General features: G+C 37.4%; 1 protein-coding gene across 1 annotated transcript in view; it reads left to right on the top strand.

Moving 5' to 3' along the window:
- Window positions 1-1,236: 1,236 nt before the first annotated feature.
- The window catches only part of LOC127639466 (NACHT, LRR and PYD domains-containing protein 3-like), a 46,315-nt gene continuing 27,054 nt past the window's right edge, over window positions 1,237-20,497 (top strand). The window contains 7 exon segments of the mRNA XM_052121518.1: window positions 1,237-1,285; window positions 3,424-3,541; window positions 4,414-4,518; window positions 5,011-5,115; window positions 6,733-6,837; window positions 11,063-11,102; window positions 17,153-17,197. Coding sequence (XP_051977478.1) covers window positions 1,237-1,285; window positions 3,424-3,541; window positions 4,414-4,518; window positions 5,011-5,115; window positions 6,733-6,837; window positions 11,063-11,102; window positions 17,153-17,197 — 567 coding nt within the window.

Below are 20,497 nucleotides of genomic sequence, written 5' to 3'. Positions count from 1 at the left end.
TTTAATACATTTTACATTTATTCATTTAGCTGACGCTTTTATCCAAAGCGACTTACAATTGTTATATATATGTCAGAGGTCGCACGCCTCTAAAGCAACTAGGGGTTAAGTGTCTTGCTCAGGGACACAATGGTGTCTCACAGTGGACTCGAACCCTGGTCTCTCACACCAAAGGCATGTGTCTTATCCATTGCACCGTGATGGTACTATACTATTAAATATACATTTACAGGGATTAAAGTTCTCCGTCGCTACGACGGATTTCCGTTAATTGCATCGAGTCTATGACGGATTTCCGTCAATTGCAGGGTTCCCGTCAGTCCTTAATGTCTTAAATTCCCTTTCATAATTTTAAGGCTGTAAATAGGCTTTCATTTCTCAAATAGTGTAATAAATGTCTAAATTTTAGTTTGAATAGGTCTTAAATTAAGGAAAGACGTGGTGTATTCACCTTGCTGAGAGGGATGTGATCAAAGCCTGGAGTGGAGCGACAGCACGTTCCTCTCTCCACTCTAAGCATTCTGTAATCACTTCGCTCATAGTCCACTCCGGGTTTTCAATTCCCGCTCACTCCGTGTTCACTCAATTAATCGCAGTTTTGGAGAAGTGCATGTCAGGCTACAGCTGAGCGCTGAGGTACAAATATATTTCAGTTACCATGGATACACTTATAGTGCAGGAAGGCTCCGATGTTTCAGAGATCGATAGAAGTGTTAAAAATAAATGGAGATGGGCTTGGCTTAGCGAAATGGGGAGAATGGCAAGCCTTTTAGTTCGTGGGCTAAAAAAATAAAACAGCCAGGTACGTGTCTTTGCACGGTATGTCACAGGAGACTTCAATATGGCAATAATGGCAAAAAAGTGCTGGCACGTCATCAATCAGAATCTAGTCATAATGCTGCTGTTCGTGCTCTACAGTACACAAGCTCCCTGCCTGGTTCGACAAGTACCACAACGGATCATGCATCTATGGGCGACCGTGTGTGCGATCTAAAAGTGCGCATATGTTCTTTCATAGCGGAGCATGACCTGTCGTTCACAGTCTCACAACCGCTAGTTAATTTAATGCAATCAGTTGTCAAAGACAAGAGTGTACTTTCAAGATTGACTGTATCTAATGCACACGCCTCCTACTTGTGCACACATGGCATTGCTGTTCATTGGAAAAACGAATTAGCAACTAAGCTGAAAACGAAGATGTTTTCTTTAAATGTAGATGAGTCAACAGATGGAAACATGGACAGGATTCTGAATGTTCTTGTTCGATACTTTGATGAGGATATGGGTAAAGTGGCAACCCAGCATCTGGCCTCAAGGAAACCACCAACTTTAATGGTGGTGCTGTTTCTTTCTTTTTTTTTCTGTTAATTAAGAGTTTTGCAAAACATTGTTTGGTCTTATAAATAAAAACATGTTCTGAAAAAGTTATGTAGATGGTTGATTATTTGTCAAGCTAACTAAAAATTTTTCTTAGATTAAAATAGCTTTTAAAATACGCAAACTGGCAATATTAAAGCGTTTTAAAACATCTCCCCTTAAAACGCTATTGGTCTCGACTATTTAAATAAAGTTTAAGGAATATGACTTGGCCTGAAAAAAATGTTCAGTCAGAAGAATTTTTTTCACTTTAATCCCTGCATTTAATAGTATATTTTCAATGTTATATTTACTCAAATATTTAATTATTGTGAAAGCATTTCTCATTTTATTAAATATATCAAATAAGTTGTTAACACATGAATATATGATCAAATATAAGTACTAAAATGTTAGAAATATGATTGTAAAGGATACATAAAAACTACAACACTGAAAGAAATAAAAATATGTTGAATATGAATCACCTAAAATCTCAAGTTTTACCCCTTTATTTACATTTGGCCAGCCACATTATACTTGCAAGTGCACAGTCAAGTTTAGAAATACTGGAGCTCTTTTGCTCGTTGTGTATTTATAAAGGCATTCAACTTATATGGAAATAAAGTACAGTGCTGAAATAATGTTTAATGTATAATGTATCATTATACACTCACCTAAAGGATTATTAGGAACACCTGTTCAATTTCTCATTAATGCAATTATCTAATCAACCAATCACATGGCAGTTGCTTCAATGCATTTAGGGGTGTGGTCCTGGTCAAGACAATCTCCTGAACTCCAAACTGAATGTCAGAATGGGAAAGAAAGGTGATTTAAGCAATTTTGAGCGTGCCATGGTTGTTGGTGCCAGACGGGCCGGTCTGAGTATTTCACAATCTGCTCAGTTACTGGGATTTTCACGCACAACCATTTCTAGGGTTTACAAAGAATGGTGTGAAAAGGAAAAACATCCAGTATGCGGCAGTCCTGTGGGCGAAAATGCATTGTTGATGCTAGAGGTCAGAGGAGAATGGGCCGACTGATTCAAGCTGATAGAAGAGCAACTTTGCCTGAAATAACCACTCGTTACAACCGAGGTATGCAGCAAAGCATTTGTGAAGCCACAACACGCACAACCTTGAGGCGGATGGGCTACAACAGCAGAAGACCCCACCGGGTACCACTCATCTCCACTACAAATAGGAAAAAGAGGCGACAATTTGCAAGAGCTCACCAAAACTGGACAATTGAAGACTGGAAAAATGTTGCCTGGTCTGATGAGTCTCAATTTCTGTTGAGACATTCAGATGGTAGAGTCAGAATTTGGCATAAACAGAATGAGAACATGGATCCATCATGCCTTGTTACCACTGTGCAGGCTGGTGGTGGTGGTGTAATGGTGTGGGGGATGTTTTCTTGGCACACTTTAGGCCCCTTAGTGCCAATTGGGCATCGTTTAAATGCCACGGCCTACCTGAGCATTGTTTCTGACCATGTCCATCCCTTTATGGCCACCATGTACCCATCCTCTGATGGCTACTTCCAGCAGGATAATGCACCATGTCACAAAGCTCGAATCATTTCAAATTGGTTTCTTGAACATGACAATGAGTTCACTGTACTAAAATGGCCCCCACAGTCACCAGATCTCAACCCAATAGAGCATCTTTGGGATGTGGTGGAACGGGAGCTTCGTGCCCTGGATGTGCATCCCACAAATCTCCATCAACTGCAAGATGCTATCCTATCAATATGGGCCAACATTTCTAAAGAATGCTTTCAGCACCTTGTTGAATCAATGCCACGTTGAATTAAGGCAGTTCTGAAGGCGAAAGGGGGTCAAACACAGTATTAGTATGGTGTTCCTAATAATCCTTTAGGTGAGTGTATAATGATAAGAGGAGATGGGAGCCCCTCAATTCATTTTAATGAATGATCTGAAATGATCAAGACAGTTGGGTTACACTACATGGCTATGAAGTTGTTGTATTACAACATGTTGTATATTTTTCTATGTATCTATCTGCCATGTTATTAAACTCTGTTAAATATGGTCATCTTTAGGTCATTCAAAGTGGCTTCACCAACCCAAAGATGCCAGTGCTGAACCTTATGCTGAAGTGATGTCAGAGAAGCGAAGAAAGAAATCTGCCTCTGAGATGAGTCTCTCGGAGGAACAGAGGTAAGACAGTTTCTCTTTATGAGTAATCATGTTAAACAGTACTTCTCAATAGGTATTAGATTGCATTTGTCACTGATTTAATAGCAAATATGATACAAGGGTTGTTTATATTGTAGTAGAACAAACCGTGATGAAAAATAAGATGCCACTGGTGATGGCGTTAACTTCAAAATTTAAAGGGATTGTTCACCCAAAAATATGTGTATGACTTTCAATCATCTACAGAACACAAACGAAGATTTTAAGATGAATATTTCAGTCGTGTATTTCCATACAATGCAAGTGAATGGTGACCAGACATTTGTAGCTCCTAATATCACATATAGGACACATAAAAGTAATCCATAAGACTCCAGTGGTTTAATCCATGTCTTCAGACGAGATGTTTAATGTAGACTAATAATATGCTAATTCTCTACATTTTCCTCAATTAATTGTTTGCATTTAAAGTAGCTCTCTAAAAATACCCCTTTCCAATGCAATGTTTAAAAACGATTGGCCTAGGCAGGGTTTCTATTATTGTTTGCCAATAAATGGCAGTTCAATCACCTTCTTATACTGACTGACTTGAACAGTCAGAACAAACTATCGGCTGCACCAAAAGAAAAAGGTTGGGTGACATTCATCCAAGAAACACTGGTGTAGTTTATCCCAGTGGAGTTTGTGGTGGTATTTGGGGCATAGGGCCTTCAGTCTGCCATACTGTTACTGGACAGTTACAGCCTATACCTTCTCTTGCATGTCCTGATTTAAATTTCCTCCATTCTCCTCTCTTGTTGCAGAACAAACAATGCAAACAAATTGGTTATCCTTAAATCTTTTAAAAAATGAGACAGAAGTGTGAATTTTCTCTCTGTTCTTTGTGTCACTAGTGAAAGACCAGACTCGCCTGTATTCAGTTCTGTGTCTATGAAGAGTGACCATTCGAAAGGTGATGGACCGAACTTCAGTGGGGAAACACCATCAGCTACCAAAAGGTATTTCATGCATTTCTTCAAAATTAGAAAAAAGACAAGTTGGTAGCTAAAGGAAAAACAATATTTCAACAGTCTAGAATTTTTTTTTGATTTTAACAGTTCAATATGTTGTGAAGCAAGTTGTTTTTAGTTGCCTGCAATACAGTGACGATGAATGCATATTTGATTAACTGTACACCAAACCCTAAACCTAACCATCTGTGGAGTCAAATATCATGTTAGAGAGAGAAATGCAACCTTAGAATCACACTTGTCACTGATTATGCAAAAGCAATTACTTCCTGGCTTCAATGCGGGATACAAACTTGGGTCTCCCACGCTGCATATGCAACACACATCTGGCCGTGCCATAGGGGAAGGTGAACACACTGGAGCCAAAGTAAAAATGTCAGAATAATGCGATCCTGGGGTACCAGAACAACATGCCGACTTCTCAAGTCATGTTCCATCAAACGAGGCTTTGTGCTTTCTGCTCTTTATCTCTCAAATTAGAGAAAAACCCGGCTCGCCTGTATTCAGTTCTGTGTCTATGAAGAGTGACCATTCCAAAGGTGATGGACCGAACTTCAGTGAAGAAACACCATCAGCTACCAAAAGGTATTTCCTGTGTGTTTCTTTAAGTTGGTCATTGAGCTGCAAAGGTGTTCTAATATTTATCAGAGGATTCAATTTATTTGACTCTTTCATCAGGAGCATTTACTGAGATCATGAAAAAATGTACATGTAAAGCCAAGACAATCAGCAAAGAGAAGAAGCTCAAGATGATGTGGGCAAAAAGGAGGGAAAAACTTTCAGTCGAGACTGAGTCAGTAGATAACATTTAGTGTCAGTTTAGAAGAGTTTAGGGAAGGTGAATATAAACACTCAGGTGTAAAGTGGAGTTAGGAAATCAGCTTATCTTGAAGCCTCAGCCCAAGAGACGATACAGCAGTCTGTTAATACCAGTTGAAGCACGGGACTCCTCCATGGCAGCATGTCTCATCTCTGTGGCATTAGGTTTCCATTTGGTGGTGTTTATTTACAAGGTGGAATTATGTAAGTGAAGCAGTTTAGCATGGAGTGGAGCAGAGTCCAAACTCTTGATTTAGTTGCTCTTAATAAAAAGAGCAACTAAACTTAATAAAAAAAGTCTCTGACATTGTCTCTTTAATAAAGGTTAATGTTTGAAGAGGGATGGATTAAATTAAGACTCTAGGACAGTTTGGTGAAGTTTTCCCCCATCCAATTGAGACTCTTTAATGGAATAGTTCACCTAAAAATGAACATTATCTCATCATTTACTGAACCTCATGCCATCCCAGATGTGTATGATTCTTACTTCTGAAGAACACTAATAAAGATTTTTAGAAGAATATTCCTTCTCTGTAGGTCCTTACAATGCACGTTAAAGGGGACCAGACCTCCAAAAGCTCCAAGAAGGAGATAAAGTCACCATTAAAGTAATCCATAATACTCCAGTGGTTTAATTAATGTCTTCAAAAGTGATCCAGTTTGTTTTGGGTGAGAACAGACCAAACTCCTCTTTCACTGTACATCTTGACAGCAGTCTCCTTGGCAATCATGATTTCAAGCTCGATTACACTTCCTGTAGCGCCATCTAGTGCTCTACACATGCGTCAAGCACTAGGAAGTGTAATCGAGCTTGAAGTCGTGATTGTGCCTATATACAATGGCAAGATGGATTTTGAAAAAGTAATTATATTTAGGTCTGTTCTCACCCAAACCAACAAGATCTCTTCAGAAGACATTGATTAAACCACTGGAGTCGTATGGATTACTTTTATGGTAACTTTAACTCCTTTTTGGAGGGTATTTTATGGACCTACAGAGCTGAAATATTCTCCTAAAATTCTTCATTTGTGTTCTGCAGAATAAAGAAAGTCATACACATCTGAGTTGGCATGAGGTTGAGTAAATAATGAGACAACATTCCTTTTTGGGTGAACTGTCCCTTTAAACAGCAAGATTATGAAGTTGCTTTTGGATTTCATCAAATGAAACCTCGAACAAAGCAAAAGATACCAAAGGTGTCCAATGCAAACATTAGCATTATAGATTTGTGTTAGCTAATTTCTCCTTACAGTCGTGACAAGAACAATAATGTATATACAGTAATTTGATATAACTGTACTTAATTACCATTTGCAATACTAAATCAATTTAAATGCAACACAAGTAGAAAATGCTTTTTGTCTCTGTTCTTTGTGTCATTAGTGAAAAACACGGCTCACCTGTATTCAGTTCTGTGTCTATGAAGAGTGACCATTCGAAAGGTGATGGACCGAACTTCAGTGGGGAAACACCATCAGCTACCAAAAGGTATTTCATGCATTTCTTCAAAATTAGAAAAAAGACAAGTTGGTAGCTAAAGGAAAAACAATATTTCAACAGTCTAGAATTTTTTTTTATTTTAACAGTTCAATAAGTTGTGAAGCAAGTTGTTTTTAGTTGCCTGCAATACAGTGAAGATGAATGCATATTTGATTAACTGTACACCAAACCCCAAACCTAAACCTAACCATCTGTGGAGTAAAAATATCATGTTAGAGAGAGAAATGCAACCTTAGAATCACACTTGTCACTGATTATGCAAAAGCAATTACTTCCTGGCTTCAATGTGGGATACAAACTTGGGTCTCCCACGCTGCATATGCAACACACATCTGGCCGTGCCATAGGGGAAGGTGAACACACTGGAGCCAAAGTAAAAATGTCAGAATAATGCGATCCTGGGGTACCAGAACAACATGCCGCTTTCTCAATTCATGTTCCATCAAACGAGGCTTTGTGCTTTCTGCTCTTTATCTCTCAAATTAGAGAAAAACCCGGCTCGCCTGTATTCAGTTCTGTGTCTATGAAGAGTGACCATTCGAAAGGTGATGGACCGAACTTCAGTGGGGAAACACCATCAGCTACCAAAAGGTATTTCATGCATTTCTTCAAAATTAGAAAAAAGACAAGTTGGTAGCTAAAGGAAAAACAATATTTCAACAGTCTAGAATTTTTTTTTTATTTTAACAGTTCAATAAGTTGTGAAGCAAGTTGTTTTTAGTTGCCTGCAATACAGTGAAGATGAATGCATATTTGATTAACTGTACACCAAACCCCAAACCTAAACCTAACCATCTGTGGAGTAAAAATATCATGTTAGAGAGAGAAATGCAACCTTAGAATCACACTTGTCACTGATTATGCAAAAGCAATTACTTCCTGGCTTCAATGTGGGATACAAACTTGGGTCTCCCACGCTGCATATGCAACACACATCTGGCCGTGCCATAGGGGAAGGTGAACACACTGGAGCCAAAGTAAAAATGTCAGAATAATGCGATCCTGGGGTACCAGAACAACATGCCGCTTTCTCAATTCATGTTCCATCAAACGAGGCTTTGTGCTTTCTGCTCTTTATCTCTCAAATTAGAGAAAAACCCGGCTCGCCTGTATTCAGTTCTGTGTCTATGAAGAGTGACCATTCGAAAGGTGATGGACCGAACTTCAGTGGGGAAACACCATCAGCTACCAAAAGGTATTTCCTGTGTGTTTCTTTAAGTTGGTCATTGAGCTGCAAAGGTGTTCTAATATTTATCAGAGGATTCAATTTATTTGACTCTTTCATCAGGAGCATTTACTGAGATCATGAAAAAATGTACATGTAAAGCCAAGACAATCAGCAAAGAGAAGAAGCTCAAGATGATGTGGGCAAAAAGGAGGGAAAAACTTTCAGTCGAGACTGAGTCAGTAGATAACATTTAGTGTCAGTTTAGAAGAGTTTAGGGAAGGCGAATATAAACACTCAGGAGTAAAGTGGAGTTAGGAAATCAGCATATCTTGAAGCCTCAGCCCAAGAGATGATACAGCAGTCTGTTAATACCCAGTTGATGGCACGGGACTCCTCCATGGCAGCATGTCTCATCTCTGTGGCATTAGGTTTCCATTGGTGGTGTTTATTTACAAGGTGGAATTATGTAAGTGAAGCAGTTTAGCATGGAGTGGAGCAGAGTCCAAACTCTTGATTTAGACGCTCTCTGAAATAAAAAAGACTCTGACATTGTCACTTTAATAAAGGTCAATGTTTGAAGAGGGATGGATTAAATTAAGACTCTAGGACAGTTTGGTGAAGTTTTCCCCCATCCAATTGAGACTCTTTAATGGAATAGTTCACCTAAAATGAACATTATCTCATCATTTACTGAACCTCATGCCATCCCAGATGTGTATGATTCTTACTTCTGAAGAACACTAATAAAGATTTTAGAAGAATATTCCTTCTCTGTAGGTCCATACAATGCACGTTAATGGTGACCAGACCTCCAAAAGCTCCAAGAAGGAGATAAAGTCACCATTAAAGTAATCCATAAGACTCCAGTGGTTTAATTAATGTCTTCAAAAGTGATCCAGTTTGTTTTGGGTGAGAACAGACCAAACTCCTCTTTCACTGTACATCTTGACAGCAGTCTCCTTGGCAATCATGATTTCAAGCTCGATTACACTTCCTGTAGCGCCATCTAGTGCTCTACACATGCGTCAAGCACTAGGAAGTGTAATCGAGCTTGAAATCGTGATTGTGCCTATATACAATGGCAAGATGGACTTTGAAAAAGTAATTATATTTAGGTCTGTTCTCACCCAAACCAACAAGATCTCTTCAGAAGACATCGATTAAACCACTGGAGTCGTATGGATTACTTTTATGGTGACTTTAACTCCTTTTTGGAGGGCATTGTATGGACCTACAGAGCTGAAATATTCTCCTAAAATGCTTCATTTGTGTTCTGCAGAATAAAGAAAGTCATACACATCTGAGTTGGCATGAGGTTGAGTAAATAATGAGACAACTTTCCTTTTTGGGTGAACTGTCCCTTTAAACAGCAAGATTATGAAGTTGCTTTGGATTTCATCAAATGAAACATCGAACAAACCAAAAGATACCAAAGGTGTCCAATGCAAACATTAGCATTATAGATTTGTGTTAGCTAATTTCTCCTTATAGTCGTGACAAGAACAATAATTTATATACAGTAATTTGATATAACTGTACTTAATTACCATTTGCAATACTAAATCAATTTAAATGCTACACAAGTAAAAAATGCTTTTTGTCTCTGTTCTTTGTGTCATTAGTGAAAAACACGGCTCACCTGTATTCAGTTCTGTGTCTATGAAGAGTGACCATTCGAAAGGTGATGGACCGAACTTCAGTGGGGAAACACCGTCAGCTACCAAAAGGTATTTCATGCATTTCTTCAAAATTAGAAAAAAGACAAGTTGGTAGCTAAAGGAAAAACAATATTTCAACAGTCTAGAATTTTTTTAAGATTTTAACAGTTCAATATGTTGTGAAGCAAGTTGTTTTTAGTTGCCTGCAATACAGTGAAGATGAATGCATATTTGATAAACTGTACACCAAACCCCAAACCTAAACCTAACCATCTGTGGAGTAAAAATATCATGTTAGAGAGAGAAATGCAACCTTAGAATCACACTTGTCACTGATTATGCAAAAGCAATTACTTCCTGGCTTCAATGCGGGATACAAACTTGGGTCTCCCACGCTGCATATGCAACACACATCTGGCCGTGCCATAGGGGAAGGTGAACACACTGGAGCCAAAGTAAAAATGTCAGAATAATGCGATCCTGGGGTACCAGAACAACATGCCGCTTTCTCAATTCATGTTCCATCAAACGAGGCTTTGTGCTTTCTGCTCTTTATCTCTCAAATTAGAGAAAAACCCGGCTCACCTGTATTCAGTTCTGTGTCTATGAAGAGTGACCATTCCAAAGGTGATGGACCGAACTTCAGTGGGGAAACACCATCAGCTACCAAAAGGTATTTCCTGTGTGTTTCTTTAAGTTGGTCATTGAGCTGCAAAGGTGTTCTAATATTTATCAGAGGATTCAATTTATTTGACTCTTTCATCAGGAGCATTTACTGAGATCATGAAAAAATGTACATGTAAAGCCAAGACAATCAGCAAAGAGAAGAAGCTCAAGATGATGTTGGCAAAAAGGAGGGAAAAACTTTCAGTTGAGACTGAGTCAGTAGATAACATTTAGTGTCAGTTTAGAAGAGTTTAGGAAAGGTGAATATAAACACTCAGGTGTAAAGTGGAGTTAGGAAATCAGCTTATCTTGAAGCCTCAGCACCCGTCTCTCCCTTATTAATAAAATGGTACTGCTCAGTTTGTAAGTGTATATCCCAATCTAAATGTTTTAATAATCAGTTATTAATGTAAAGTCAAATGTATTCATATATTTTAGGACTTTTATTTTGGAGACACAGAAATGAGTTCTGTTCAGCAGAGTTAGTTGAACTTGAGAGAATAAAGTTGGAGAAAAATATTGAGAAAACCTCATCAGTGTCCATGGGTTTTATGCATCCATAATATCTTCAGGATTAAATCCCCCAAAACACCCACACGCAAATATTACGTTATTTTACACATTCATAAGCGTAACCCTAATTAGTAACTTCTTTATGAAACTCTTGAGTTCATTTATAAACACTTACTTTAGTGAACTTAACACAAAAACAACATAATAGCGTTGATAATCAATTGTATTGCTTCAAAGCCCAATAACATGTTGTTGGTATATTTGAAATTTTCACAAAGGTATGACATGAAAGACAATTTCCAAAGTGCAATCGCTGTGACAGATGTAAAATATGACATAATATTGATCTTATATGAACATGCCTAATATGTGTGTCTTTTATGTGTCATATGCCACATTGTTCAAGTTTTAGAAGTGTGTTAAATGTGTGAGGATGTGTATTCATCTGTCTATTATACAACTAACATAATCATACAGGCATAACGAATCAAGTTAAAACTTGTTTTTCTGATCATTCAGGAAGAACCTGCATGATTTCTTCACTGTAAACCATAGATAGTGCTTTATAATAGCTTTTATTGTAACATTAAAAAATATTATTAGATTATATAATGCTGAAAAGATTATTAAAACTGCTGTGCTGCTCTTATCCACCATTTAAATCTGCTGCTCAAAAGAACCCGGAAGCACAGTTGCCTGTGGTGTGACATCAGAGTAATTTAATGTACAACATCACATTGAGCCTGAGAAACATTGTCCAATCAAACACATTCTAGAATTAAAAATCTGCAATTAGTGGACAACCCCTTCTACCACCTGAGCCACAGCTGCCCACATGATGCAATATACCATGGCTGTCAGTCCTAACTTAAACGAATGGGTGTGTGTATGTGTGTCAGCAAGGAGACACCCAGAGATAGTCCACTCACCTGTATTAACTGTGGCCTTTAGCATAGATGGCAGGTTTTTCTGGTCCAGCATGTGCGTTGGTTACAGTTATTTTCAGTTTTAAAAGGGTGGTGTTGATGGTGATCCCTCTTACAACTCACAGGTAAGTGACATCATCTAGTCTCTGTCTTTTTCTGTACTAACCCAACGGTGCTGACAACGGTGCTGCATCCAAAACTGGGAAAATTCTGCCTTCGGATTCTGTATATAGAGGCAGGATGAAAATAAGTTCTTAATAACTGTTTGGAGACCCTTTCATTCAAAACAGCTGTCAGTTAAGCCATTAAACGATTAGATGGCAAGTCAGCTGCAGCCCAGATGTGGTAGATGAGTCGATAGAGAGACACAGAGGAAAAAAACAATAATTTGTTGAATTGACAGGGGACAAAAAGTCTTGAATTTTTCAAAAGGATTCAACAAAAAATGCTGCCTGAGTCCACCATGACAGTTTTTGATTGAAAGAAGAAAATCCACTCTAGCACCCCTTGCAGCAACGCTGAGAATGCAGCGTGTACTTGCATTGGGTTGTGAATTGAGCGCTAACACATTTCACAATGCAACAAGGCATGAAATCGAGGTTCACATACTTGCATAGACTTTGTTTGGGCCTTTATGAGCAACAAGGCTTTCAATACAAATGTTTATTCCTTGAAGCTTCTGTACATGGTTTCATTTACTGTCATCTGGTGGTCAAGAAATGAACTGCACCTAGTAAGCTGCTGTAGTTGACATGTTATTTGGTTTTGAATTGAAGCATTACAATTTATTTCCACTGGTATTATATTAGTTACAAAGTTAATGAGTTATGTTAAAAAACAATAACTGATTATTAATGTGTAGATTAGAAAATTAGGACTGGACATTTTTTTTACACGGGCGTGAAAGGTGCTTGTGACACTATCTAGATCAAACCTGTGCTGGGATTTGTGCTTCTTTTGAACCAGAGACCAGTCATGTATATTTCTGCCAAACGAAGCCTCAGATGTTACATTTCACATGGCTTTTGCTAATCAAATCACGCTCTGATACAGTGAAATGTTTTTAAATGTACAAGACTTGAAACTTTGGTATCCAGCATCACAGCACTTCTAGAAGACACCAGTTTAAAATATTGACTAATCTAGCTCAGGTATACGCTCAAGTAGGTTGGAGGAATCCCAGAGTATGACATAAGAGGGCAACCACAAACACAGAATCATCTGTGGAACATCTAGAAATAAAGCGAAGCAACGGAAAACAAAAACAGCTAAGAGTTTCTCTGATGCCATGCTCATTATATAAATGGTGCAATTAAACATGAATGCACAAATGCATGTGAATGGTGATCAGAACTCAAAAAGCAAATAAAGGCAAAATAAAATTTATTCATACGACTCCAGTGGTTTAATCAATGTCTTCTGAAGAGATCTAGTTGGTTTTAGGTAAGAACGGACCAAAATATAATTCCTTTTTTACTGTACATCTTGACAGCAGTCTCCTTGGCAATCATGATTACAAGCTCGATTACACTTCCTAGGGCGTGGTGCATGCGTAGAGCACTAGATGGCGCTACAGGAAGTGTAATCAAGCTTGAAATCATGATTGTCAAGCAGACTGCTGTCAAGATGTACAGGAGTTACACTGGGGTCTGTTCTCACCCAAAACCAACTGGATCACTTCAGAAGACATTAAACCACTTAACCACTAGTGTCTTCTGGATTACTTTAATGTTGCCTTTGTGTGATTTTTGGAGCTACAAAGGTCTAATCACCATTCACTTGCATTGTATGGACCTACTGAGCTGATATATTTTTCTAAAAGTAATTTAATTACTTAATTTGTGTTCAACAGAAGAAAGAAAGTCATACACATCTGGGATGGGTTGAGGCTGAGTAAATGATGAGAGAATTTTGATTTTGGGGTGAACTATCCCTTTAAGCTGGGATAGGAGCAAGTATTTTAACATACAAAACTGACATATTTAGTTTTAATTACCATCCACAATGTCTTGAAATGAGACTGATGTACCTCCTGTTGAAAACTGCCTTTTCTCTCATCACTTTGTGTCATTAGTGAAAGACCGGACTCAGATGTTGTGTCTATGAAGAGTGAGCATTCAAAAGGTGATGTGCCGAACTCCAGTGAGAAAAAAATAGCACCTAAAAAAAAGGTATTTCATGTGTTTTTTATTGTTGGTCATACTGTATGTAGACAGTGTAGTACAGCAAGTTTAAAAGTATTCACAGAACATAAATGACAATACAAGCACAAAATGAGTCTAATCTAGATATTTGTTCTTAATGCACTCTCAAAATCCCACGTTACTTAATTCCACTCTTCATGGTGTTGTTCACCTGTACAGCATTTTTGGGTAGAGGTCTTCCATCATGAATTGTAGGACATTAAAACCTTAAAAACCTCAAGTGAACAGGTTTAGGGCATCAACAGAAAATAACTCACTAGATCCTGTCACTGAAATAATTTGATGTGAATTACGTAACACACACACACACACACACACACACACACACACACACACACACACACAATAAGAGGAGTTGCCCCCAGCTATACCCTCCATATTCATTTATTTCAGCTCTTTTCTTTGGGGAGAAACTATGAATTATTGAATATAAAATCAACAACAAACCTATAGGCTACTGATATATCTGTTTTGATTTAGGGCAGGAGTGTCTAAACATCAACCATTTTTCTGTACTGAACAAATGACAGTCAATAAAAAATAAATATGTTGTTCTTTCTTTCTTTTTTCAGTAATCAGTGGCAAAAGAACACAGTAAATATCGGTTCAGAATTTGCACGGTGGCAGTCTCTAAAAGCACAAAAGGGACTGAAGAGTGATGAAGAAGTGGCATGTTATTTTCTGAACAGGTGAATACACCTTAAGCACAACTTTAAGATTCCACAGTTTAATTTACAATGTAAATTGTCTACCACACCACAATGTATAATGTTTTCCTGCCATAACTTGAAATATGATCTACAATGTGCCTTTTGTTTTACCACAAAAGATGGTTAAAGGAAAATTCAGTACCTTGCATTTAGAACGGAAATTTGAGTTAAACATTTTTTTTTAAACATTGTGTTGACCCCCCATCAACAAAAAGAGAAATGTACCTAATTAGTTCCTTGGTGAAAGTACACAAGTCTCTGTCAGGACTGGGGCTCGAACCCACGGTGTGCTGCTGGCAACCCAGAGCACTAAATGTGATGCTACGGAGCTGTGCGGACCCAAACTGCAGAGAATCACAAGAGGCAGGACTTGAGGAAAACAAAGCTGTCTTGATGTTCTTCTTGAATAAACACAACAGATCAATCATCAAAAAAGCAGGGCTGAAGAAAGTACAGATCCTCAATGGTTTGATGCTGGCAAAACATGTCCAAAAGCATAGAACAAACTTCCCAAACAAGAAGGTCAAAAGATATGGGAGAAAGTCTGTCAATGTAATCAAAAGTCGGTCAAATGGGAACAGGCATTTACATAAGATCTGCCTAAACAAAAGAACTTCAAGACTTGAGCAAAGATACAATCAAAAGCAGGGCTTATATATATATATACACATACACACACACACACACACTAACAAGCCAGGCAAGAACAGGAAATTAGGAGGATGTTGTGGAAGGACTTGTGCTCTAGGTTCCCCTCTGCTGGACAGACCATGGTGTGACAGTCTCAGAGTTCTCCAAGCTCAAGTTTGATTAGCATTTAAATCCACATGCAAGAACTAGATTAGAAATCTTTGTTACATGAAATTTGAAATTGAGGATTTTCTCTGAGTTTGATGTCAAAGAATTTAAAATACATTTGCACAAGACACATTGGATGAGTCCCAGGATGCCAGTAAAGGTGTTTACATGCATGCCCCTATTTTAAGAGTGCAAGCGCTAAGCGCAGCAAATGCCATAAGTCATACAGGCAGTCAATGGGCATGACCATGAAATTTAGGTATTTTCCTGCAAGCATGTGCTAATTTAGGTGCAAGTGGGTTTGGTGATATTTCACTCTCAATGTGATAATGGGTCAAGTGCAATTTGATTCTGAGGTTCTTCTCCTGCACTGTTTGTGTCCTATTATACAATCCATTCCCTTTCAAGCACTATTGATACAAACAAAGACAGCACATTCATAAGAATTTGGTAGTGTAAATGGACTGTATGCAATTAATTTGAAGTATTTGTACTTACGTTCTTTTGTGCATTAACAAATGTTGAATGTAATTTTAATTTAATTTAATTTGACCAATTGTCACACATTATACATACATTTCTGCATATACATGGTGAAATTATTTATTTTTCACATATCCCAGCTAAGCTGGGGTCAGAGTGCAGGGTCAGCCATGATACGGCGCCCCTGGAGCAGATAGGTTCAAGGGCCTTGCTCAAGGGCCCAACAGTGGTGTCTTGGTGGTGTTGGGGCTTGAACCCACGACCTTCTGATCAGTAACCCAGAGCCTTAACCGCTGAGCCACCACTGCCCCCCTGAATGTAAGGCATATTTCAATGTTATGTGACATGGTCCTTTTATCCACATTGGAAAATGTGGTTCTCGTAAATCATTGTATTTGCACTGCATTAATTATAGAGAATGTAGTTAATTTTCATCTACTGACACACAAGTTATAGCTAGTATTAACAGTGATTGTATCGGCACACATTTCAATTCACTTCTACCGGTCGATTTTGAAAAATTTAATTAAACCCAAAATATTTCTAAATTTAAATAACACTTCAAACAAAATAATGAAGTCGTCAAAAAAATCATACCAAATCAAAACATTTTACTTTCTTCAACATCTTTCACCGGCAGCTTTTGCGGTGACTTAAAACGGTCACTCTACGACAACAGATGGAAAAATATCAATATAAATTGTTCTTAAATACAATTATAAATATAAACATTATAATAATAAAACTTAAAAAATAAACATACTGTAGTTTAACACAAATCTCTAGCTGTTTCATAAAACGTCTACAACATTGATCGTCATGGACGTAATTTAATGTTCCACTATATTTACAGAGTTTAGACATGAACTTTATCACCACCTGCAGGGGGAATTTCCAAACTGTAAATGCAGGAACTGAGTTTAGACTTGGCATTGAGATAAGACGTGCTTTTGAAACATCTTTGCACAATTACCTATTTTTCAGCAAAATAGCAAATTGCCCACAGATAGCTGTTGTCTTTTTGTCTTTGTGAAAATCAAAGAGGGTTTACAAGAGATTTCTCTAATATTTTGCCTGAAAATCCTGTATTGTATTTTAATTTACTGCTAATAGTTGCTGATTTTATTTTGCTAACAGGACTCAGTGTGATACATCAGGCTCAAACTTAAAGGTTCAGAGACGGCGCAAGGAATTCAAAGAAAAACTCCTCTCGATATTCCAGGTAGGAAAATATGAGTTACGCAAATGTAAACAGTGCGACATATTTATAGGATAACAAGCAATAGGTTTTTGAACAAAGTTTCACAGTACAGCAGTTTAAGTTTAGAAAATTAAGTTTCTCTGCTCTTGACTGTTCATTTTCCCTTGTCCATTAACAAGAATGAAATAGGAGTCGTATGGATTACTTTAATGCTTCCTAAATATCATTCTTGAAATTTTAAGTTTCCGTGTCTCGTTTCATTTCCTCACATTCCAATCGGGAGGAGCTATGAAGCAAGGAAAGGATGCAAGGAACGGAAACACTGATGCTAAATTTTAGAAATGTGAAGCACCCTTAGGGTCACAACAGACTGACGTCTTTGCTCGGAGGAGCGAGGAAGCATCAGTTAGGGAATTGAGAATCAACCACAGTCAAAGGATCTCGGTGTTAAACCTTTCACCACTACACGATCACTTGCGAGTGAAATCTGAACATTTACTATTCAGTGGCTAATGTCATATTCACCTAGCATCAAATTTGAGTGACTCGCATTGTTAAAGCTGAGGTGTATAACATTTTCAGAGATATATGTAAATAGTAAACATTTGAAGGCAAATCAATGGCAAAAATCAGGATGCGTTTTTAACCCTTGTGCATGCAAAATATTACAGCCACTATCATGAAATGGGAAGAACCTGTGATATTATTTTAAAACTTAGCGCATTAGAGACACTTGCGCAAAGTAGAAACAGATGCACAAGGAAATTGGAAGAACCAGTAAGGTTCTTTTAAACACTCTTGCAAGGAAATGTCTCATCTGTGGCTTTTGCTTACACAAATACTGTTTAAATTTGGCAGTTGTGGTGCGGGCTCTTGCTGTTTTGACTGTAACCAAAAATATAATTGGTTATTATCTGTTATTACCTAGAACCATAGCAAGCTCACCTGTTCCTCATGAGATACATTCATCAAGGGACCCTCGGCATGTCAGACATTATTACTTTATTTGTTGCAAATTTTTCATATAACCGGTCTTTAAGGAGGAACATATCAGCTTGCTATGGGTCTTCGTAATGGCAGTCAATCACAACTGACTTTTGAAAAATAAATATTTAAGGTTATAATCAAAGCAGAAAGAGCCCACCACTTCCACAATTAACCCTCTGGGGTCGACGGACGCGCCCTGCTGGATATTTTCGTCATTACAGCAGAAACAACTTAAAATACTCCTTCATTTTGGGGCATACAGATAAGTGTAAGACATCATTAGAGACTATAAAGTGTCTACGTTTATTTGTGTACACTCACAATAACAACAAAATCTTGTGCTTATGTAAAATAAAGAAAATAAAAAGGGTGAGCTATCAGACGTCTCTGTCTCCACGAGCATATATCTGAAACAATGAAACTCTGCGAATACTTCTCACACAAACATGAAACATATATCTAAAGAAAGCTTAAAATGTCTACTTTTAAATAAAACAATTCAAATTTAAAACAAATATTCTCCTGCAATGTAATCTGTTTGAAACAAAGCGATGTACAGTTTTTACCGGTTCATCTAACTATCTGTAATGTGATCACACCCACCAGCAGAGCGCACCATTCATACGCTAATGCAAATGTAAACACCCCCGACTGTGAGGTTTAATGTAAACAAAATTCAATCATTTTTCTGCACATTTATAAGGACACACAGGCGAGGAAACTCCGGGATATTAAGGAAGATTTAATATTTTCCTCAGAAGAAGAGCGGGACTCATTTGAAGGTTTGTAATTTGAAGAGAGACTTGATCCAGCCAGCCATTAGTTGACGTGCTATTTTATATAAACATGTACATATTTTACTAGTGGGACTGTTAGACTTGCCAGCCAGGATTCAGAGTATTGACATTTGAAATATGACTCCTAATAAGCTTTAAAACTAAGTTTTATTTATATTTAAATGCTGTTTCGGCTAAAGCAGGTATTTAAATGATACGCTATATGATATAAATATGATATGTACTATGACATAAAAATAATATGAATGTTTAGATTATATTTTAACTAGTTTATGCTGCCTCATTATCATCAACAAAGCTTGTGCTTGCAAATATGTGTTCAGGTTAAATTAGTCAAATGCATTTTATATATGCCCATATTAGAAAATCAGCATATTATAATGATTTCTGAAGGATCATGTGACACTTAAGACTGCCGTAATGATGCTGAAAATTCAGTTTTGATCACAAATTGCATTTTACAATATATTCAAATAGAAAACGGTTCTTTTAAATTGTAAAAAGAGTTCAGAATATCAATGTTGTTTCTGTATTTTGGATCAAATAAATCCAGTCTTGGTGAGCAGAAGAGACTTCTTTTAACTCTTTCCCCGCCAAACACGGAATTTTCCGTGTTTTATGAAAAAACGCTTCCCCGCCACACACTAAATTTTCCGGGTTTCCGTGTTTTAGGTGTTATACGGTAAGGAAGACCCCTGCGCATGTTGTGAAAGAGTACGGAACTGTTTGATCAAAGAAACAGACTGCGATCGTCTCAAACATGAAGAAATGGAGTATGAGAAGCTCAAAATATCAGACATAAACATGCCTTTTTCTCAGCTTTTTGTCTGAAATGTTGTTTTTTGACAAAACCTACCTCTGTTCAAGTCGCAATAAAAAAAGAACCAATGAAGATAAAATAAAATCGTTTTTTATATAGCATCTTCATATATTCATGGAAGAAAATATTCTGCGGGCCATTAAAGTTTAGCGAAAATCGTCAAAAACCCTGGCGCTGGCTGGCAACTTTTTTTAAAAACGCTGGCGGGGAAAGAGTTAATGGTAGTGTAGGTCTAAAATTATGTAAAGTCTTTATGTAATGAAAATATATAGTCAGATTACTTCTTATAACTTAAAACTTGATTTTGATCATTAAGTCTCCTCACACTCATTCTCTATCCCTGATTGATAGGCCCAGGGGAGGGGTCTTTTGTCTCTCAGGTGTGAATTACAATCCATATTCATGATCGTTCACGCCTCCTCGTATATTACCTTTCAACATTAAATTGTCTTACAAAGTTAAATTACTATATTGTTTTGTATGAATGAGTGATCAGGATGGTTTTCACATCATTTTGTAGCAAAAACTCTAGGCTACAAGATCCAGTTCTCAAAAGTCTTGTGGACAAATGTTTACTATGTGTTATATAACCTATAACTTAAAATTTGAGTTTTTTCAAAAACCATGCATAAACGTTATTTTCTCAAAAATACAAACTTGTACACACATGTTGCTCACATATTATTGTGTTATCAGACTTTAGCCATTAATATGTTT

This window comes from Xyrauchen texanus, chromosome 48, assembly GCF_025860055.1.
Source record: "Xyrauchen texanus isolate HMW12.3.18 chromosome 48, RBS_HiC_50CHRs, whole genome shotgun sequence".
NCBI lineage: Eukaryota > Metazoa > Chordata > Actinopteri > Cypriniformes > Catostomidae > Xyrauchen > Xyrauchen texanus.
This window is presented reverse-complemented; position numbering and strand designations above follow the sequence as displayed.